Raw genomic sequence first — 23,517 nt, 5'->3', positions numbered from 1 at the left:
CTCATAAAAACACTTCCTCACTTTACAGTTGAGAGATGTAACCCTCTTTAGCTGAGCAGGGGACTTATTTCCCAATATACGTATCAAAATATGTATTGAGAAAAAGAGAACTACAAATCTAGTAGGAGTATTAAGTTTGACTACAGCTGTTTGCTATCCATACTTTTTAAGAACTCCAGCACTGATTAGGTACTGTTTTTTCACACTGCTTTTTGAAGTTGTGACTTGCACATGTTCTTTTCACTCATTTAAATCTTTGATAGGAAGACATTCAAACATTTGAACTTAACTTGGGTGGGATTTTTGGTGTTTTGGGGTTTTTTTTTTTGGTGTTTACTGATGGAGAGAAAACTGCATAAATGATGGTGAAATGGATACACTAACTGCTCAGTAATTCAGGAAGTGAAATAATAAATATATAATTGACATTCCTTAGCAGCAAATAAATATGACTCTACAAATACACTGACAGAAAAATACATTAACACTCAGTTCCCAAAAGCACAGTTTGCAAGGGAATTGTATTTAAAATTGCCTACTTGGGAGCATCAGAAGTGATGCAGGAACATTGTTAGTCTACAGTGAAGTCACTGCTTAAACATATCAAAGCTAGTTTAACTTCATTTAGCTGTAGGGCTACTGGGACTTAAACTGTAGCAGGAAAGAACTCACAAGAGTTGCCACAATCTGGCTGAGAAGCACCATGGAATCCCAGAATGTTTTGGGTTGAAAGGGATCTGTAAAGGCCACCTAGTCCAACTCTCCTGCAATCAGCCAATACATCTTCATCTAGATCTGGGTGCGCAGAGCCCTGCCCAGCCTGGGCATGAATGTTTCCAGGGACAGGCATCCACAGCTCTCTGGGGTGGATTAAATCCTTAAGGACATAGCCCCCAGCCAAGTTCTGCATTATTTGTACTAAAAGTAACCAAACTTGTTTGAAACTAGCTCAAGTGAACAGCAAATATTGTTCTTTTATAGTTGTACACCATATTTTTTTATTGGAAGTATTCTAGATTCAGTCATATGGACCCATAATGAGTTTTCAAAACATACTTTAATTAGCCAATAAATTGCACATAATTAGAGCCTGGATAACTCCTGGTCAGCAATGCACACTACAGATGAGACCTGACTTCACTCATCAACTCCTTGTTTAAGTGAACAGCATCCAGGAGGATGCGACACCAGGCATTGCCAAGCACAATACAGTGAACTCTTTAGGGCTTTTCAGAGCTCAAAAAGCAGCCATTGGTCCTCCCTTCACTGCAACATCAAAAATGTCAATGGATTCCCATTTTAATGAGCTCAGAATGTCTATGTTAGAATCTGAAATCCCACTGCCATTAATTTATACAGTCAACTCTTCAAATTTCTGTATTCCAATGAAATCAGCACCAGGGGCCATCACAGAATCACAAAATGTGTAGGTTGGAAGAGACCTTCCAACCCAGCCCTAACACCTCAACTAAATCCTGGCATCCAGTGCCACATCCAGTCTTTTTTTAAACACATCCAGGGATGGTGACTCCACCACCTCCTCGGGCAGACTATTCCAGTATTTAATCACTCTTTCTGTGAAAAACTTCTTCCTAATACCCAACCTGTATTTCCCTTCACGAAGCTTAAGACTGTGTCCTCTTGTTCTATCAGTTGCTCCCTGGAGAAAGAGACCAACCCCCAGCTGTCTACAACTCCCCTTCAGGAAGTTATAGAGAGTGGTAAGGTCAAGGACTAGTTAATTACCTGTTACATATAAAAGCCATGTTTCCCCTGAAAGTACTGTTTGCAGCCATTTCACTGAGGGAGGAAAAACCAGGCCGCAAGAAGGCTCAATCCCACTGTCTAGTCACCAGGGACTAGGTAAGGTTATTTCACAGATTTTCAGACAGACACTCCTTCTAACAGCTTTTCTACTGACCCTGAATTAGATCCCTTTGCAGTGATATCTCAAGAGTTAAACTAAGAGTTTGAATTTTATTTCTGCCAAATATTTTTATAAATAACTGCTGAAAAATTAAATTAGATACAAATTTTAAAAACAGAAATATAGAGTTTAAGAACATTCCTGTGGATAGGTGCCCAAGAACATATGCAATGCCTTTCATGTAAGGATGAATTCAGGCTAGCACTACTCAGTAGTTCAAAAATAAATTGAACAGGTGCTACCATAGAACTGCTAAACAAACAACTAATAAACAGACTCTCAACTTCCAGTCCCTGATAAGATTCCAGCCTAAGATTTGGAGCAAACTTTTAGAAACAAAAAAAACCTCAAAGTAAAAAGTGGCCTCATATGAATGATCTGGAAATTGCATGAGCTTGAATGAATGCCTGTGGGCATGGCTGACATTCACTGTATTCACCTAAGAACAAAACTGACAATTATTGTATATCTGCAATTTATTAATATAATTACTTCTATACAAATAAAGATTTTTTTCTCCTTCATAGTAACAATTCAGTGTTTCAAAACAGGCAGATCAATGTATTACAAATACCACTACTGTTAAAACACATGTACTAAAGTCACAGGAGGTAGAGTTAGATCCCCATTAACAATTACTTGAGAAAACACAGACTATTTTTAAAAATAAGTAGAATATGTCATTCATGAAAACTTCTTTTCAGAATAACTCATTCCTGGCTGCTTTAAGGGATGTGTTTTTTAAGCATGATAAAAATGTATTATATAAACATGTTCTCTTTCAGTTTTCAACATAACTTTGCAATAAGCACTTAAGAAAGTTCCCAAGTGGTAAAGACTTTGGACAAACTGGAAGAAAGCAACATTTTAAATTATTCAAATTATCAAAGTTATCATGAATTTGACCACATCTTTTACCTTATGATTACATTTGAAAATTCATTCAACTAACTACAGTTTAAAAATATGCCTACAATATGAAATTAACGTGAAGCTTTTTTACACTGTTAATAATTGGCATTTTTGAATGGCAAAGTATTATTCTTTTTGCAACAACTTACTGCAAAATACAGGCACCTTAAAAACTGATACACAATGCAACCAGGGTATTCAGAATATTAAAAGTGTTTACCATTACCTAGTCATGCTATGTATTTCCCTTTTTTAAAGAAATACTCTGCAATTTGAAGCCGTGCCTGAAGTGCGTGCAAATTATCATGTTTCAGTATTTAACTCCATTTTCATAGTATGTTTCTTTTACACTTATAAAAAGACTAGTGTGCCAAGATTTTGAATCATTACATCTATAAAGATCTTCTTAAGCAGACATTTTATCTTCAATAAAGTATTCGTGCTATTGCACATATGCTCATGTGACAGTGACACTCAGGTCCATACTAAATTTCAACTATTTACACATGCTAAGATCGTGTATCTGCATATAATGTTGGGAAAAAAAATACAGCCTTTCTTGACCACCACACATCACTCCAAAATTTATGCCAAAAATATTTCATGGAACCACAGAGTACCAGGATGAAAGGAACCTTAAGGATTATCTGTTGACACCAAGCTGTGTGCTGCAGTCAATATGAGAGGGAAGGGAAGCCATGCAGGACAGGTTTGAGATGTGGGTCTATGCAGAGCAAGGGCAAGGGCTCATACATGGGTCACTGCAATCCCAAGCACAAACACAGACTGGGCATGAACAGACCCAGAGCAGCCCTGCCCTGAAGGACTTGGGGGTGCTGGTGGGTGAGAGGCTGGACATGCCCCAGCCATGGCACTCACAGCCCAGAGAGCCAAACGTGTCCTGGGCTGCATCCAGAGCCCCGTGGGCAGCAGGGGAGGGAGGGGATTCTGCCCCTCTGCTCTGCCCTGGTGAGACCCACCTGGAGCTCTGCATCCAGCTCTGGGATCCCAGCACAGGAAGGACATGGACCTGTTGGAGTGAGTCCAGAGAGGGCTACTAGGTTGGTGAGAGGACTGAAGCACCTCTCTCAATGAAGACAGGCTGAGAAAGTTAGGATTGTTCAGTCTGATAAAGAGAAGGTTGTATGGAGATCACATTGGAACCTTCCAGTGTCTGAAGGTGCCTACAGGGAAGCTGAAGAGGGACTCTTCATCAGGGGGTTTAGTGATAGGACAAGGGGAAAAAGGTGAAAATTGGAAGAGGACAGATTTAGGTATCTTAAAAAAAAATTATTGTAGGGTGGTGAGGTACTGGCATAGGTTGCCACACAACCTGTGGATGTTGGAAGGCTGAGCAACCCAGTCTAGAAGGTGTCCCTGCCCATGGCAGAAGGGCTTCAGATGAGATGATCTTTAAGGTTCCTTGCAACCCAAACCCCTTTGTGACCATGATTTTATAGTCCAACCTCTCCCTGCAAAAGCATAGTGTAGACAAGAGGACCCAGCACCATGTCCAGCAAAATTTTAAAAGTGTTCAATGTTGGGAACATCTACCATTTCTCTGGAGACATTATTCCAATAGCTGATTGTTCTAATTGTACAAAAATTTCCAGTTGTGTTCAACTGGAATCTCACTAGGAGTAACTTGTGCCTATGACATCTTGTCTTTTCCATGTGACTCCTTGTATAAAAGCAAGTCACCATCTCCTTTGTAGCCCTCTAAATACTGGAACTTGTATTTTCTGATTTTATGAAGAAAGCCTACCATTCAGGCTTTCTCCTTATATGGGGTCAGATCCAAATACCACTGAAGGCAAAAGAAGCCTTATTTCTCTTCAGCAGATTTTGGACTAGGCATAAAGTCCAAATAGAAAAATTATAGGAAGTGTCTATTATAGTAATTGATATAACTGCACTTTGGATGCATCAATATGCTCTCACAGCACTAGTTAAAATGTGAAATAAAAAAATTCCAAAAATTTCTTCCCCAAACTCAGACTGTTACAGTTCAAGTTGAACCCTAGGTATATTTATGAATTTACCATCTATTAACTTCAAACAGTTTTCTCCTTTTGGTCATGACACAAAAGCCCACACTGATGCACAACAGTATCTACAATAGCAAAAGCACATTCCTATCACAAGTGGTGAAATTATCATACACGTGCATTTCCGAAAGAGTTGTTCCTTCATGTTTTGTTTTTTTTTTTAAAGAGTCTTCGATGGTTCAGTGATACACCACAAATACAGTATTTTCCAAGCAATGAGCAGGAGCTGGATTTTCATTGTATTTTCTTTAGCTTTGATGAGCTTAGACATCATCAAATATTTTGCTTCGAGACATTGACAGATATCTTCCACCAGGCTGGTACCTGCAGAATCAATTTTAACAGTGAAAAAGTATCACAGGAAATAGAAAAATAAAGACTCATTAAATCATCTAACTCTCATTGCAATCTTACTTCTTAACTCCAGTGAATTACAGGCTTTGATGTCCTATTGAATTAGTTAATGAGAATTTGAAAGACAGTCATTAAATTAAACCTCATGTGACCAAGAGAAACAGTTATATGAATACTGGGAGTCTTAAAGAACTAGGTTTCCTAAAACAATGGAAAGAAGTTGGACGTTTTGGTTGAACAGGACTTTTTTTGAAAATCCCAACCACACCAACAACAAAACAAATGAACAAAAACCCAAAACACAATAAATCCAAACAAACAATGGCACCCATAAAGTAGCTTGTGTGCTTAACAGTACATCTCATGGGGTATTCTTTGAAGAAATAAAGTATCAAAGATAATGAAAACAAATGCCTGCATGCTTAGTGGGGAAAGAGAAACCTCATAAATTGGTGGTCAAATATATTTTAGAGACACTTTAAAAGCACGAATAAGGTCCAACACAAGCACAGTGTAGTTTCTTGCTGTAGTATTTACTAAAATCTGAACGAATGCAAAGCCAGAACCTGGTGTCCTAACTGCCTTTACTGTCCAAGAATGTTCTATCTACTGCAGGAGCTCTAGTTTTGAAAACCAATGATACATAAGCTACTTCTAAATTAATTGAAATTCTATATGCAATTACTCTTGATTTATTACCTCCATGAAATCAAATGAAGCTTACTAGGTAAAGCTCAACTAAGCTTTGAAGCTCTTGGTTTTCTTTTTAAAGAAGAAATTCAGAATATTCCACTTTGCCAAGCATGTATATAGATGCCTGGAGACTTCTGATACTGTGCTTGATATATTCCTGCTTTTAGCAGACAATCCCTTTCACACTGCAGAGAAGCCAACGGCTGACAGAAACTCTAGTCTAGCTCCTCTTTAAACTCTTGTGCTTAAAAACCAAAAACTTTTTATATGTAGTGACATGAAACTAAACCAGTTGTCTGAATCAACCTGTGAAACTTGGCAGCGCCATTTAACAGCGTTCTTTGCACGTTTCTGAGCTGGCATTTGTTTTTTGACCTTGTAGATAGAAGTCCACTAAAACAATGACTTTTCGTGACTCTTTTTGATTGGTAAGCTAGTTTTAGCTGAAAAACAATGAATGGTAAGTTTTTGTATGTGAACTTTAAATTACTTGTCATTTAGTGGTTCTACACCATAACCACTGCAGAAAAAAGCACCCAAACAAGGTATTGCCTGTTTTTAAATATGAGCAGAGCTTAGCAGTAACAATAAGATACTCTATGACTGAGGAAATTCGGTGTTGCAGTCAACCACAGAATCACAAAATTCTCTACCACAGACAGAGCTACGCAGTGCAGTCTGGTACTCTCTGTTCAGGAAGTTCAGATTTTAATTTACTTTAGTAGTTCCAAGATCTAATATCCAGCTGTATTCCTGCAGCAGATCCTGTAACATTCAGTTTTCTTTCCTGCAGCCTTTTCATAACGGATTTTATACTGGGAGATCAAGTGACCTTTCTCCAGTTTAGCTTTGTAGGAAATTAGGGAATACCTTATATTGTACCTCTGTCTGTGGAGGCATACAGTTAGACCAGTTAGCTCAGTGTGCAGCTGCAGGTTGTGCCCTGGACAGCAGGAAATGGGAGCCCCAGGGAAGATGCCATGAACAGGTAACACAGGGTGCAGGAACCTTTGGCCCAGCCAGGACACTTGGAGACAGTGCAGGAGCCAAGGGCTCAGCTGGAAGTGCCTGGATTATGGTTCACAAGGACTGTGAGGGTGTAAAAGTTCAGGGATTCTTTTGTTTTGGGTTCCTTCCTGGAGGCACCAATTCAAGCTGTTACACTGTTATTGCACCATGATTAAAGGAACCAGACATCTAGGACTCTGCCATGGGAAACCTGTGGTTGAGCCAGAAAGGGAAACTTTTTTCACTATAGGAGTGGGGTCTGGCTGTGGGGAAGGGGCTTCAGTCCCAGTAGTGAAAGTCTGGGGTGGCACAAGTGTGACCCCCCAAACTGCCCCCCTGAATGGTCACACTGGGATGTTTCCTTAACATGCATGTCATTCCACCAGTTTTATATGCAGCATTTTTCAAATTATGCTGTATTATATCCAGCTTCCATGTATCAATTATATCCAGCTCAAATCTTACTCTAACATTTCTAAAAAACCTGGAACACTTTCAAGGTTTAATAGGTTTTTAAAGTATTTCTTTATAATAGGGAAAAAGGAAGAAAGGAAAAGAGTTAGATGAAATTACAAACTTAATTTACAAAACTCTTTTTATGAAACTGTTTGATATGGTTGTCATAGGTCAGAAAACAGAAGACATCAGAAACTTTTAAATGGAAATCACAGAGAACATTCCTCACCTTCCTGAGTCCGATTCAAGGGGGTCGTCATTAACAGAGTCTGCATTAAAATCCAAAGGTTCTGCATCCTGTAGGAGCTCTATTCTATCTCTTTCAGTCCTACCATTGGAACGGGTATACTTTGATAGTGCTGAATAAGTAAAAGGAATGAAAGACACTTAGTTGCTTTGTGAATAGTCTGGAGCATATGGAGACATCAAATTTAAAAAACCATAAAAATAACAAAATAATCTCATAATAATCAAAAGCAAAAGTGCAATAATTTAGAGTAGATTTAGTATTAAACCAAGCTTGCTCAGATTTGTAGTATTTCAATTTTGTATTTCCACAGAAATGCAACTACAACTTTTACCCCTCAATTAGGTTGAGATATACCTTGCGAAGAATGGTGGAAAATGAGAAACTACAGGCAAGCATTACTTTAAAATAACCCATTCATCCTCCCAGCTTTCTGCTTTAACTAAACTGTTTGGAGGGGTTGTTTGGTTTTGTTTGTTGTTTTTTTGGTTTGGTTTTTTGTTTTTTTTTTAAGTCAATCTCATGAATTAATGAAATACAGTTGTTTTGCAGTTCACTCTGTGACCTTCCCTAGGTCAGTACCTATGGCTAGTTTTAGCGTTGGAATGCTACATAATCACATGATGAATATTAAAATGTAACTTCAGTTAGTCTACCATTAAAAATCTGTGTTTACGACTTTGTACAGAGGGAAGGAATCTATTAGTGTTTTCCTCAAAGTGTATTCAGAGCTTCCCTCCCTCCTCCCCTTTTTCCTCCTTTTTCTTCATTTTACTTGTTGTTAACTTACAAGAGGACAAAAAATACAGAAAAAAAATTTGCATTTTGACAAACTGTTTGGAAGTTTAAAGCATCCACAAAAAAAGTATTTTGCTAATAGACATTATTAAATGAAAGTATATACACTTATGTGATGTTACGTTTGTTGGTCATCTGATTGCTTCATTATTCCAGTCTGAGATAGTTAATTTGCAAGCAGAAGAAGTAAATTTTAAGATTTACAACACCCAACTTCAAAATGTAGCATGAAGCTTCTTTGTTGACAACTGCTACTCTAATGGCAATCATTATACATCCCATAAGACCATGAAATTGGTCTGAAGAGTGGCCAGAATCTCCAATCCCAGCTAGTTGGAGATGGAAAGAAATACGGTACTCTTGTGAGAGCCATAAATGGCAAAGTGGCACTGAGCCACAGAAGTGAACATAATCAGCACAGCATCTAAGACAAAAAGGAAAATATTTGAAACTACTCTCACAGCCAGTGTTATGCAGACTGAAAGGTACTGAAACAAAACAAAACAAACTTCCCCTCCAACCCACAAAGCTTACGTCTACTGGCATTGGTCTCTGAGAAGCTGGATTCTTTTTGGTCTGTGTGGACAGCTCTGCTTCTGGTGGAATCATCTCTATTTCCATACCGCTCCTTCCATTCCTGGAAAAAAGACCATAGAGGAAAATATAAGTTGGGAGGAAAAAGTAACACAACAACTGTTCAGTATCTTAACACAGGAAGAATTTTTGTTTCATTTTAAACTCAAAATGTGTTGCTTCACTAAACTACTTATCATAACTGTTCTTAAGAAAAACACTTTTAGAAAACAAATTGCATCTCAAATCTGCTCTAGAGGTTCAGCCAACTGCTCTAAGTTATGGTGGGAACTGCTGCTTTTATTAATCATTACTTCCATCTAGTGGCAAAATGGAGAAATAACGAGATGCACCAGCACACAAAAATTCACAGCATGGTGTCAGGTCATTTCAGTGTATATTAAATGCATCATACACTTGTTATTTTGCTTCCCAACAAGTTCAAGTTTTAAAATGATGAAATGGAGGGAAAGGATTAAAAGAAAAGTCTATGCAGTACTGGCTGCCATGTAGGATTAAATTATACCTCAGTTTGGAAAACCAAGAGGTTTTAGTCCCAGTATTATCATCATGCATCCTTTCTCTCATCTTTTTTTTACTATGACTTTGCATACTAGATTTTGTTATAAACTAGTGAAAAACAAAAGTTTCACAAACCTTTCAATACAATATGTGCAGGAAACATTACTTGAATCAAACAAGTCTGCTATTCAGTGGAAACTATTGATTCTGTCTTAAGTGTAATTCCCTCCTCTGACATAAAAAATAACCTGTGCCAATGACTTTCCAATGAGCACATAAAACAACAAGTTTGGAAGGAGTCCACATTTCAGCATGACAACCCTGCAACTGCAGTTATTTCAAGCAGAGTATCAACACAAGAGACTGTAATAAGCCATTTCAGACTATTCTGCATCCTAGAAATCAGTACCCTTTTTAATGCTTGATATACCTATTGGTACACACCACAGCACACAGAGTAAAAAAAGATCCCAAGTAGTGTCATTAAAATTGTCCTTTAACCTTCTATAATTAACCCCCAGTCAAGACTATTCAGCAAGGTTAAACTGATGCCATCAATTATTTGGGACTAATTTTTTGTGAAATATTGTGAATTAAATATCCACAGTAAATCCTATCAGACATTGCAGTATAATATTATAGTTAGCTAAACAAATCTCATACCCTTCTTCTGTTTTCACCTTCTTCCTGCCTCTGTCGTTTTCTTTTCTCTAAAAATAAAAAGAAAACTTTGTCTGAGCTCCATATAAGGAAAATCATTAGCAATTTTTTAAATAAACAATGAAAATCTGAAATTAACTAACAAATATTCTTATTGAAATGCATGGCTCTTACAATTAAACAAAAACAAAACAAAAAACTGCTTATCTATCATTACAGAGTTTCCCATCAAATTTATTTTGTCATGATGGTATCTTGGATCATAGTATAACATTTAGATACCAGCTAGAAAAGGAAAAAAAAATCAAACAAACCCTTAGAAATAACTTGCAAAAGTATGATATTAAGAAAAGATTTCAGCATTTTTGAATCAAGATCTTTATGAAGTTATGTGAGGCCCAACCTGTGAACCAAATACTTTGTGTCCATATCTGTTATAAAGTTGGAAGTATAATATTACAGTATCAATGTCATCATAACCTCTTATTTTAGGGAATGAAACTTTGATCTTTCTCCAAAAAAATAGAAATACTACTACTCTAAGTAAACCCAGGTTTTGTTTTCCATCAACTATGGGAATAAAAGTCTTCCATAATGTAACATTGTATCCAGAAATTTTAATTTCTAACCATTTACTTAAAAATTACAATGTCTTTTAGCAACTTTTAAGAAACACTTTCAATAAAAAATTATGTAAAATAAAAAGCATCCAAACCAGCAGATAATTCCAGTTCTACATAAAAAACATGCTCTCTCTAATAAAACACTAGTTGACAAACCAAAAAAGACTGAAGGAAATCACTGAATTTGTGCAGCTCAATCAACACACTTACAAAATAAAGATTAGTTTGTTGATGATAAAGACAATTTAAATGTTAACCATCTTTTATGACTGATTACACAAGCACCTGCTAAGGTATTATCTGATCAGTAACACACTGTAAAATATTTTAAAATATCTAAAATTCAGATAACTTGATGGATAAAACTAGTACTTCATTAAGGATATTAATGCAGTCCAATAGTGGACTTCACATAGTGACTGCAGTGCTGTAAGTTTATGGCAGTTTGTGCTGTGGCCTTCCTCAGTACAGCTTTCAAAATACTGGCAGACAGTACGCTTTTTTTTTTCTGCAACGTTTCAGACAAATGTAATCCAAAAACATACTTATTACATGATGAGGAAAAGATTGAGGTACTTAAATGTCTTCTTTGCCTCAGTCTTTAAGACTGAGACCAGTTGTTGTCTGGGTACCAGGTTCCCTGAGCTGGAAGGCAGGGATGGGGAACAGAATGGGGAGCAGTGTAGGGCCTGCTACACTGCTTGGATAGACTCAGGTCTATGGAGCCAGATCAACCCAAAAGCACAAATGGAGCTGGTGGAAACGCTCACCAAACCACTTTCCTTTAAATTTTCAATTGGTTCACAAAAACCCCACTCAATGCTAAAGGCTTGGGGCAGAGCAGTCAGAAAGCAGCCTGTTGGAAAAGGACCTGGGAGTGCTGGTTGACAGCGACTGAACATGAACCAGGATGTGCCCAGGTGACCAAGAAGGCCAAAGGCACCTGGCTTGTATCAGCAATGGTGTGGCCAGCAGGACCAGGGTAGTGACTGCCCCTCTGTGCTAGGCACCGGTGAGGCCACATCTCAAATCTTGCGTCCAGTTCTGGGGCCCTCAATTCAGGAAAAACACTGAGGTGCTGGAGTCCAGAACGGAGCTGGGGAAGAGTCTGGAGCACAAGTCTGATGAGGAATAGCTGAAGGAGCTGAGGGTGTTTAGCCTGGAGAAGAGGGGGCTCAGGGGAGACCTTATCACTTGACGACTCCCTGAAAAGAAGGTGTAGTGAGGGAGGAGTTGGTCTCACCTTCCACGTAACAGACAACAAGACAAGAGGAAATGGCCTGAAGTTGTGCTAGGGAAGTCTGGATATTAGGAAAAAATCTTTCACTGAAAGGGTTGTCAGACATTGGAATAGACTGCTCAGGGAAGTTTGGAGTCACCATCTCTGGAGATATTTAAAAGATGTGTAGGTATGGCATTTGTGGATATGGTTCAGTGGTCAATTTGTCAGTCTTGGTTTAAGGGTTGGACTCCATCTTAGAGGTCTTTTCCAGCCTTGATGATTCTATGGTAGTACGATTTTACAGGGAGACTATGACAGAGGACCTAATTTACCTCTTCTGATTAGCTCTTTTCCTTCATCAATCAAATCAGAGGTCATTTCACTATCACCCATAAACTGCTGGAATCCCAAAAGATTCAAACACCGAGTTCCTAAACTGGTAAAAGAAGAAGCAATTTCCTTTGTTAATTTACAATTAGTAGTTTAGATACATTACAGAACAAAATGTAAAACAAACTGTTCAGAACTGTATGAACAATCCAAGTAAAAAACCACAGAAGATAGAAGAAGATAAGACTATTATACCAGCTGAGAAAACAGAAAATTCAGAACTCAGAACAATAACTGGTGACTCAGAACAGTAGAGTGACCTAGGCTACCTAGAACAGTAACACAACCCTATATACAATTGGAAGTGATGGAATAACCCAATTAAAACAAAGAGATTAAAATGCATATAGTCTGAGAGTAGTGCAAATCACATTTGCCTTAAATGCTTTTAACATTAGATACTCGCTTTAAAGGTTCTCAGATGTAACAATTTATACCTATGTCATCAACTCTTCTTTGCCAGAAGACAATTACTATAAAAATTCTGCCTATTATAGTTTCTGTGGTTTTAAAACAGCAATAAAATAGGAAATCCACTTTCACCTCAGGGATTCACTCAGGTGAATGTATACTGCATACTTTTAAGCTTTAGGGATGCTAGCTGCCCTTTTGGATAGCATTAGCAGCAAATAGCAAGCTTGGGCCACCTTTTTTAAGCCAGTCCTGGAACTACATAGCATGAAACCACTTTCATCTTTTCAACTTCACATCAGAAAACACAACTGCTGTTTTTGTACTGTCCTCCTCCAAACTGGAGTACTCATGTATTTTTTTTCCTTATACTACTTTAACTTTAAGGTTGCTGGATTAAACACAGGAGACTCAGCTTTCCTCAACAGATTTTATTCAATCTTTGCTTTTGCATGTATTTTAATCAGTAGAAGTCATTAAAGAAACCCTCTCTCCTTTAATTTCTATTTTTCCTTTTCACTACAGTGTTCGAGGCCCAGGATGATCATCGTGGACAAAACGTCACACAGACTTATCTTTTCTCTTTTCTTCTCATTGGCTTTCCTGTTCATTGTTTATTTTGTTGTGGTTTTTTTTGTTTTGTTTTTTAGCTCCACTACTTTTGTCACTTAGCCTACGATAAACAGGGAAAACTCACAACCAGATACTTGTTGTCTTACTATGTATAGATGCATATACAATATTAATGGACATCCAAGGTATTTCACTACATTGTACTTGACTACACAGAGATTGGTTCTCACTGAATGGTAATGGAAAATTGAAGCTATTACCATAAATGTTGTTCAGCAACAGCATTTGCTTACAGTGTTCAAAAGCAGACATTTTGAAATTATAAAGCAAGAATGTAACATTGTTTTCTGCAGTTACCCTTCCAGCCTCCAACAAACTGTGGCTTAGGGAAACAAGATCAAATGACTTGAAGCAGTATGCATTACCAAAAGTCTGGTAACACATCAAAAACTTGACATGAGTACTAGTGCTTCTTAATTTGTTAGAAAACTTTGTGGAAAACAGCTTTCTCATGGTAATTTTAATCTCAAAAGTAGAATCTAAATGTCCACAGGCTCTGTTTCAACAGATCACTTTTTAAAATCTAGGAATGAAGTTTAAGTTAACTAAGTTATGAGTTAAACAATCTGTATTTTTAAATGTACACATTTCACCCATATAAATAGCAACCAATGGATTTAAAACCTATGGTTTTGCATTTTTATTAGAATGACACAACTCAACTGCTGGAAAAGGAGTACTGTATCTCTTCCTGAATTAGACGAAACTAATTATATTAATGTAAAGAAGCATGGACAATCTATCTTGCAAATGACTTACCTGAAATATGTAGCAATACAGAGAATGACAACAAGCATTGGGTAGTATATATAGAATCCATCTGCAATGAAGGACAGCACTCTCATGGATCCCATTATCTAGGAAAAAAAATCCACAAAAACGAACTCTAATTAACCGTATTCTACATAAACCCATGAAGATTGTGCCTTCCCACATAAATACACAATCCTTTACAATAACTGAAACAAAGGCAGTATTATCATAGATCTGCTTGAGAATAAGCAGATGTAAAGGTCATCTCCAGCACTTAGAGGTATCTAAAATGCTAGATTTTCTAGTCTCATCAACTCCAGAACAAGGGCAAATCTGGTAGATATTTTTATCTGCTGTGAAGAGAGTCTCTAGACAACACAAAGAATCTAGTTCCTAACAACACAGACACAAGATGTAATTTGTCACAGAAAGCAGCTCTTCAATAAAACCAAATTCACTAGTTTTAAGTAGGAAGTTAGGATTGCTCTCGATCTATAAGGATGCCCTACATGCTAAAGCCAGTGAAAGCTAAAACTAACAGGAATTCATATTGATACTAACTAACATGTTTAACAGATAATCAATTAATCAATAATTACTGATTGATACTAACTAACAGGAATTGATACAGGAAAGAAGAACACCCTGAAATTTAATGTATAATACTTTAGTTTCTTAAGATAAGGAAGCAAAAAAAAAAAAAAAAGCTATTGATGACTTCTTGAAATCATTACTGAATTGCTCACCTATAACCAAGTATTTCTATCCTGTTAAAAAGATTGAAAAGATTTAAATATCTGAATCTTACTATAAGATGTATTTTAAAATAATCTGCCTGTTCTCCAAGCCTTATTGAAAAATCAAACCCACATTTTCTTACTTACAGATGTATAAGCAGTTGGCTGAGTGTTTTTGTGAGAGATTGTTGCATCCATATGGGTCAAGCCCAGAAAGTTCAAGCACAATGGTGGAGTAAGACGGCAAAATAACCTGCACGAATGTAAGGGGCAACAGCATTTGAAAGAGTTTCTTACATTACCTACAAAATCTTAACTGGATCTAACATAGAATAATGATGTAGAGCTCATTAGGAATTATACCTGTAGTAAATTACAAATTAAAGAAAGTAAATGGAAGTTTTACGGACATTTTCAATTCAGTATTTGATAGAACACCTGCAAAACATATACCAAATACTCACATGCCACTGAAAAGGAGACTGTATGCATCTGTCTGGTGATGTGAAGCTAGATAATAATAGTTAAATACACGGATCCTGAAGACAGTAGAGTAAACACAGATACTTAGGAAAAAGATCGTAAGAAAGCAGGCCATCTAGGGGAAAAAAAAGTGTCATTAAGTTCTTTAAATGTAGAACTCTAGTAAAGGTTTTAATGTGTTCAGCAGATAGCCTGTCACATGCAGAGACCATCTCCAGTCTTAATTTTCATTTTGAGATGTGAGAACACCACCTGCTCTAAGAAGAGTTTTGGGAATTTTTCAGAACAACTTAAACTGGAAATGCTAATTATAACATTCTACACATAAGCTAACTCAGTTGGCACTAGAAACATTCTACTACTTCTTGTTAATGTAAATAAAATTGCTGCAATTGCCTCAATAATTACTATGACTGATCTGGCATTTCTTCCCACAAAAAAGGAATAAACCCAAGCATTTTCAAATCAATACTTTCTTAAGTATACTGGAATTCTTCAGCTCAGTATCTTTACTGATAAATTTGTGCACACATATGCTAGCCACACCTGTGTCTGGATTCCTGGTCATCTGCAAATTCCTGTTTAGGAAACTGAGGTCACACACATGGCTGATTACATAGAAGGTCTAATTAACACCTATGCTCCAAGCTAGTGTTTCAGAAATTATTCTACACATGATATTCAGGGCAGCTGGGTCATGCCTTCACCAGGTATTTTAGACTTTTAATGAGTGGCAATAGGCAGACTTCCTTCACAGAAACAAAGCTGGGTTCCATATATTTAGAGACTTGCTGAAAGTTGACAGATTATTTAGAGATTAATATTTAAATCTATTTTATCTACTGCTGTCACCATAACCATTGATCTGAAAATATTTTTTTCAAGAGATTATCTCCAACTTACCTCTATGTATATATAATTATATGTCCTCTCTGCCAGCTGTATGAAAACCGCAAATAGTGACAGAACTGGTTTTGTGCTGAAAAATGTGCACTCTGACCACACAACAATTACAGAGAATGTGGCCAGCACAACTGCAAGCACTCTGTAAAACCATGGTCGGAGGAGGCATTCCCAGTACCACTCTGGAAAAAACAAACACACACATATCCAGAACAGGTTAATGAAAATTACACAACCAGAAACAGAATTCCCTCACAAAAAGCTTCAAAGGTTGCTCTTGCTTTATTGCAACATGTAACTGCTAGTGAATTTGTAAATAAAACTGAGGCTTATGGCCAAGAGCATAAACTAGTATCTGAGAGCTAATTCAATTCATTAATGCATTAATATTGCAGACTTGATTTCTTCTGCTGCAGCTGAACTTTTAAATAAAACAATTGGTTCTTGTTACAGAATGGTATCAGTTACACCTTAAAATAGCCAAAATCTACATGACAGCACTTACCAACCGTTGGTGTGTAGAAATATTGAATAATTTTATTTTCTGGTTCCTGGGAGTGAAAGGTATGAACAAACTGTCGAGTTGCACTGCTTTCATTTTTTGCCACATCTTCCAAGTAAAATGCTTGTTCTAAAAGAATTTGCCACTGGACCTGTGTCCGACGATGTCTCTGCACTGAATAGATTACCTAAAATATAAATTGTAATAAATCAGGGTTACAGGGTGCCTGTTTCAAAAAACGGCAGAAAATCCTTGCAAAATCCCTTGAAAATGTGCAAAGACTGTATCTTCAAAAAAGCAGGTAGTTAATTCTCTAAATATATAATTCATAGAAGTACTATATCCATGATTACTGAGTTTTGCAGCTCTTTCATCACAAACCATCTGTAGCAGTTAAATCTTACTTTTCCCAACCTACCATGTTATTTTTGCATCTCAGTAAATATCAAGCTTTTACTATAATTTCTTTTTCAAAATGCACTGTCAATCAGCTATTACAAGGCTTATTTACAAACAGCTATAACATTACCAAGATCTAACACCCAAAGAACACTTAGTATACATCCAGAATTTTGATCACTTGGGATATTAAATGTCCATGCTCTCTTTCACCAAAAAAAGTTTCTGTTAGGTAGCTTAAACCCACTATACTCAACAATCCAGATGAAGTGCATTCAAAATCTTTAACCAGCATTTACTCTCACTACATTAGTGTAAGTGAAGCATTCTCTCATCTATTAAATATACCTGCTTGTGAAGTTTGGCCAAACTTTTTTCACTGGGATAACTGTTCTGTCTTTCATCAAAATCTTCATAATCATCCATGTTCCTACCCATTCTTTCCTGGTACTCAGTAGGGCACTGGAAGGAAAAGGGAAAATTAACTGGGAGGCAAGAAAGTAGCAAACAGCCTTTGCTAATTATTTGTATAAATTTGAGGCATTTCATGCAACTGAAAAGCTCACTCTAAGCATACATTTTTCTCTCTTTCTACAATACTATGTCAAAAAAAAAAATATCATAAGAAAGTATTTCATTAAGAATTTCAACTCAAGAGTCTCAACAGGAACTCAGCAGACATAAAATAGAGATTTTATATTAAGAGCAAAAGAAAGTAATGTAACAAGTATTCTGTATGAGCAGGAAGCACCTCCTCCCAACTGAATAATTATGGTTGAAGATAAGCAATTGGTTACCTTTTTCAGTATTGTATCAACGCATTTCCTCAAGGGGTGGTTGTATTTGATACTCTCACTTACTTTACGGACTTCCTGTTGAGAGAAAAAATATGCTAAATTATGCTATTATACTAACTATGCTAAATTAAAAACATCCATTAATAAATTTTTCATAAACTATAAATTTTTACTGGTGAATTAGAGTTGCAGCTTTCCCAGCTGGAAAAGACAGCCATCAAAGCTTAAAAAAAATACAGCTTCCTAAATGCCGTAGCTTTACTAAATAGCTCAAAAAAGGTAAGTGATGTACTTGTAAAGACTACTTACGTTTGTCTTTTTTTAAAAGAACAGCAGTGTGCAACACAACTATACAAATGTGTAAAGAATTGGTTTCTATGCATGAAGGCTGAGATGGAAAAGACTTTCTTGTTGAAGTTAGAGATAAAAAGGAGATAGTCTCACTGACTGACTCAGGGCACTTGACCACCTCTTTAGGAAGCCTGTTGCATGTGAAATCATCTACCACCCTTGTGGTAAGGAACTGCTTCCTATTGTCCAGTCCGGACCTCTCCGGACACAGCTCTGCACCACCCCCATACATCCCTGTCAGGGAAAAGAGATCAGCATCTCTCTCTCCAGCCATCTGGACAATCTCTTAGTAATTTGCTTCAACTTTTGGTCAGCTCTGAAGTGGTCAGACAGCTGCATCAGATGACTGCTGCTAGTCCCTTCCAATGGAGATATTCTGTTTTAAGTGCTACCCTGGTAAAAAAGGTCGTCATTGCTCATTTTCTAGTAAATTCTGTAGTTATGTCCCACTTAGATGTTTTTAACTGTTTTAGCAGTTTCTTCAAAATGCATTACCAATGAATGAAGATCCTATTACTAATTTGTACCGACATGTAAAACAAATTTCCACCCTACCCTACAACAGTTCACACAGATTATTCCAAGCCATGGTATCCCAGCAGAAAAATGAGGAATAGTTTTTCAAACAGCTAGATTTCCATTCTGTTCTTGAACTACATTAGAGCCTATTGCTCATGGAAATTTAACAACGGAGTCTCAAAAGAAACACTGAAAAAACCAATTATCTATATATTCTCTTCTTAAAAAGCATGTAAGCATGGTCCCACAATTTGGAAACTAAAGATTCCAGACATACGCAGTGAGCAGAGCATAAAAAGTACACAATTTGAACTCTAGTGAAGCATCTCTACACTGACTGTTCAAGCTCACTGTTTTGTTAGTGACCAGTACTACTCCAAAAGGGTCAATAGAAGAACAGACTCAACAAATAATGATTATCAAGTTGCTATGACTTTAAAGTTCATCACAGCAAGGACTATTTCTGTTTTAACTTTTGCCCAGGATTGAATGTTATCAAGTGGCATGCTATGATGATTTTCTTAGTTTACAGGTATTTTATAGTAAGTTCATGCTCATGCTACAATTGTCCAACAACAATGAATTCAGACACAACTAACAGCAGCATTCACCTTTTTTCACAGGGAAAGCTGGTTACTTACCTCCATAATATCCTCTAAATTCTCCTCTGCATCTGCTTTTTCAGTCATCAGTTTGGCAGCTTTGAAGTAAGTCTTCATGAGTAGATAACCCCTCTTGGCCCCATTCCAGTGAGAACGAGGGATTTCCACCAAACCGTAACCCAAAAGCAACACAAGAAGGAACAGACCCCATGTGTTTGCAGCAGCTATTCCAATAGTCTGGAGCTGGTTCCTAAGGAAACAGAACAGTATTAAAATCCCAAACAAACAACATCCTCCTATTCCACCTGCAAGAAACCTGCTTTGAAGTATCAGTATGCACCAATATGGCTTTCAAGTTCACAGGAACAGACTTGGTATCACCTAAATCTTTGCCTGGAGCCAGGCCTGCTACTGGGCCTTATTTAAAGCTGCCATAATTTTCCTGTATCTTTCATTTTCTGCCCACTATGGAGGGAAGATAAGAATTTGTTTGTTTGTTCTCAAACAAACTGTTCTTCTAAAGGAGTATGTTCCATTAGGAAACAGCATGAACTTATCAAACTTAGAGAAAGTGAGCAAAATAGCATAATCGCAGTCACTGTAAGAAACAGCCTTAGAACCCAGGATTAGTATTCAGAATATCACGTTCAGAAATCTGTATTCAGACTTGGAATCCTTCTAGTATGGAGGACTATAACCAATTTATAGATGTCAATTATTTTAACTTTCCTTTTCATCCTTCAAAGTCTACAGCATTCAGATGCACCACACAGGAAATATGGATTTTTGAAATATGATGTTCTGAAAAAACTGGAAGTTTCTGTGCTAATTTTGCAAATGTGTTTGCATGGAGAAAAACAGCACCGTTGTAAATACAAGAGGATTCCTCTGCTGTAGATACCAAAACTAGAAAACCAAAACCCGAATTTCTATAAATACTTTTAGAAGTTCATTTCATATAAAAAGTTAAAATAACTTTCTAACTACCTAGCAAAATATTATAACTAAAACTAGTTTTTTCAGAAAGACCCATTTCATTCACAGAAGAAACTATCCATGACAATTCTGTAAGAACTCATGGAAGTGTTTACAACATTATTCTTACCATTGTAAATTGAAGTTTGGGTTTACAGCCACATATATTAGAAATGCTCCAAAAATCAGCAAGTAAGTGCCATAATAGATGGCATTCTCAATCAAAGCAGTTTTAATCTTTCCAGTGATAGAGAACCCTCCTGATCTAGCATACGACTGCATGAAAGGTAGCAGAATCCTAGGGGAAAAGGAAACAAAACAAAACTATATCAGCCAATCAAAAAAAGAAAACAAAAACCCCACCAACCCCCACTAAAAAGCTCCCAAACACCCAAACCACCAACCCTCCCCTGAAAAAAGTACTTTAGCAGTTACTGAGGCGGGGTGTTAAAGTTTAAGACTCCCAAGCTTCTAAGAAATTAGCTACTTAGATATTTTTATTCCATATGTACCTGTCTGATGGCAAACCTTAACCAAGCTGCAGATAAAAACAATACAGTTAGCTTTGCTATGAAAAATCTGCGATAAATAAGAATGAACTCCCAACCCTGATATCCTTGAGTAACTACAAAAATAATTATCTGATGACAGGTTGATAAGAAACCACACAAAGCACAGACAACCCAAAATCCCATAGACATGTCTTTTTTCTGTAGCTATAGCTAAAGCTTTATACAATATTTTCAATAAAACCAACTAATTTACAATATCACTCAAAAATCACCCAGATTATTCATGGAATTGTTTTGGTATTTGGCTGCCTAAACCCCATTTTTTTCAATCTATCTAGAAACACCTATATGTGTAAATTCCTTAGTTTCAACTACAAAAGTGAACCAAAGGTAAATGGTTGCCACCTGAAATTTGCTTCCACAGAAGCAAGAAAAAACAAGAATACACCTAAATTCGTACAGTAATTATTACAGAAATTTCACTACTAGCAAATAATATTCAATTAAAAAGCTCTTTGCCATAGCGATACGCATTTTTAAAGAACAGTAAGACTGTTGAGATGTTCCACTTAAAAATGTCATAGTCTTTGCCATATCCTTTTGCCTTACATACCATGTTAAAAACTGAGACGTCCAATATACAACACGCCAGAAAATTGGCATAATTCCATCAGGAATATAACTCCAGGGTTTGAAACATTTTTGCTTGCTGTAACAATGTAAAGAGGATTACTGTTAGTTGTAGAACCATGAATATAAAAAGCATCTTCTGGAAATTCCTATCTAGAAAGGTCTTTGAAAAGAACATACAAGGAGTACAATACTATTCAAGTCCATAGTCAACAGTCAACCATTTCCCAGGTAAATAAACTGAATGATCACTTAGATTTATTTATCATTTTCCTAACCACAAATAATGTATCTGGAAAGGACATCTTTATTAGAGGAGAAAAACCCAGAAGCTTTAAGACTGAAGAGGACTATTCAATAAAGCATTTTAAGGTTAGAGTTTCTGGTTTTCAGTAGTAATTATTTCACTATTTCAGAAAGAACACTTGTTTAGACAGAGAAGGATTAAACTTTAGTTAGTGCAGCAGGTTTTGAAAAAATATCTAGGCATATCATCATTTAGAGCACTTAATCATACAAAGAATGGGTTAGTTGTATCTTCCACTGGAAAAAGTCAGTCTTATACAAATTTTGATTTAGTAAGCCAATACTCTTCTGACAGGCAGTGTTCAGAAGACTAGAAAAGTCGTATGAATCCTCTTAGGGGAAAAAAAAAAAGAAAAAAAAAGATCAAAGGATGAGGTATCTATCTACACTAAGGCAGTTTGGTTTTTTACCACACACCTGTCTGAGTAATGAAGGAAGGGTGAGTCAAGGGGCAATAAAGTCAACTTAGATAGGATTATCTAACAAGAAATAATTGGTGTTTTCAGGGATCAAACTAGTTAAGCCTGAGTTTTAAGTTTTTATGTGCACAACCTAAATATTACTCAAAAGTATCAAATTAAGATAAAACAACAGGTAGTATGACTAAAGGTTTCAGCACCTCTCCTATGAAGATAGGCTGACTGAGCAGGGGTTGTTCAACTTGGAGAAAAGAAGGTGCCAGGAGGCCTTATAGTGCCTTCCAGTACATAAAGCGGGCTTATAAAAGGGAGGGAAAGGCTCTTTTCATATGGGGAGAGTGACAGAACAAGGGGCAATGGTTTTCAACTGACACAGGGCAGGTTTAAATTAGAGATTAGGAAGAAAATCTTCACTGTGAGGATGGTGAGGCACTGGCACAGGTTGCCCAGAGAAGCTGTGGATGCCCCATTCCTGACAGTATTCAAGGCCAGGTTGGAAGGGGCTGTGAGCAACTTGGCATAGTGGAAAGTGTCCCTGCCCCTGGAAGAGGATTGGAATTGGATGATCTTCCCACCCAAACCAGTCTGTGATTCTATGAAAAAAATGTCTGTCTGAAGCTACAGGTAAATTGAAAGGTTACTGAATAGTTTTCAAATTGTGTATATAATTAAATAGGTTTAATTAATATCCATGGTCTTAAGTATGGAGTGCAATATTGTGTGACTAAGCCATTTCATCATTTCACCCTTCTCCCAGGCCCCGCTTTGGGGCAGCAAGACTGGCAATACTTTGCACAGACAGATCAGCTGACATCTTAAAGGCTCTGATCATCTTACAGATAACTACACTGCACACATCACTTACACAGGGAAACAGCGAGTGTAAGCTAATGACGAGCAGCCATGGAAAGAGCCTACGTTAGTCTACTTCTCCATGTTTAGGGATTACTTTCTTCCTGCCAGGACACAATTAGCAGGCCACCATTACTTTGGTGGAATACAGTATATTTCAGATAACTGCAATTACCATATATATGTAATTATAAGAAGCAACTAGATATGCTCCTGACATATAAGACAAGCATCTAAATTTCATTCATATGGTATAAAATAAAGGTATAAAATTAGATTTTCAAATTTAAAGTCTTTAAG

At 36.9% G+C, this 23,517-nt stretch overlaps 1 protein-coding gene across 1 annotated transcript in view; it reads right to left on the bottom strand.

The window, feature by feature from the left end:
- Positions 1-290: 290 nt before the first annotated feature.
- LMBRD2 (LMBR1 domain containing 2) overlaps positions 291-23,517 on the bottom strand; it is a 31,312-nt gene continuing 8,085 nt past the window's right edge. The window contains exons 4-18 of the mRNA XM_083883478.1: positions 21,624-21,719; positions 20,629-20,796; positions 19,563-19,773; positions 18,052-18,126; positions 17,603-17,716; positions 16,859-17,042; positions 16,354-16,535; positions 15,432-15,565; positions 15,115-15,220; positions 14,237-14,334; positions 12,376-12,479; positions 10,202-10,248; positions 8,978-9,080; positions 7,628-7,757; positions 291-5,211 (exon numbers count right to left, since the gene is read on the bottom strand). Of these exons, the coding sequence (XP_083739604.1) occupies positions 5,151-5,211; positions 7,628-7,757; positions 8,978-9,080; positions 10,202-10,248; positions 12,376-12,479; positions 14,237-14,334; positions 15,115-15,220; positions 15,432-15,565; positions 16,354-16,535; positions 16,859-17,042; positions 17,603-17,716; positions 18,052-18,126; positions 19,563-19,773; positions 20,629-20,796; positions 21,624-21,719 (1,813 nt within the window). The 3' untranslated portion in view covers positions 291-5,150. The remainder of the gene's footprint in view (positions 5,212-7,627; positions 7,758-8,977; positions 9,081-10,201; positions 10,249-12,375; positions 12,480-14,236; positions 14,335-15,114; positions 15,221-15,431; positions 15,566-16,353; positions 16,536-16,858; positions 17,043-17,602; positions 17,717-18,051; positions 18,127-19,562; positions 19,774-20,628; positions 20,797-21,623; positions 21,720-23,517) is intronic.

The sequence above is a fragment of the Zosterops lateralis genome, assembly GCF_965231275.1.
Source record: "Zosterops lateralis genome assembly, chromosome: Z".
NCBI classification, from domain to species: domain Eukaryota; kingdom Metazoa; phylum Chordata; class Aves; order Passeriformes; family Zosteropidae; genus Zosterops; species Zosterops lateralis.
The sequence above is the reverse complement of the archived record's forward strand: the minus strand, read 5'-3'. Positions and strand labels throughout refer to the sequence as shown.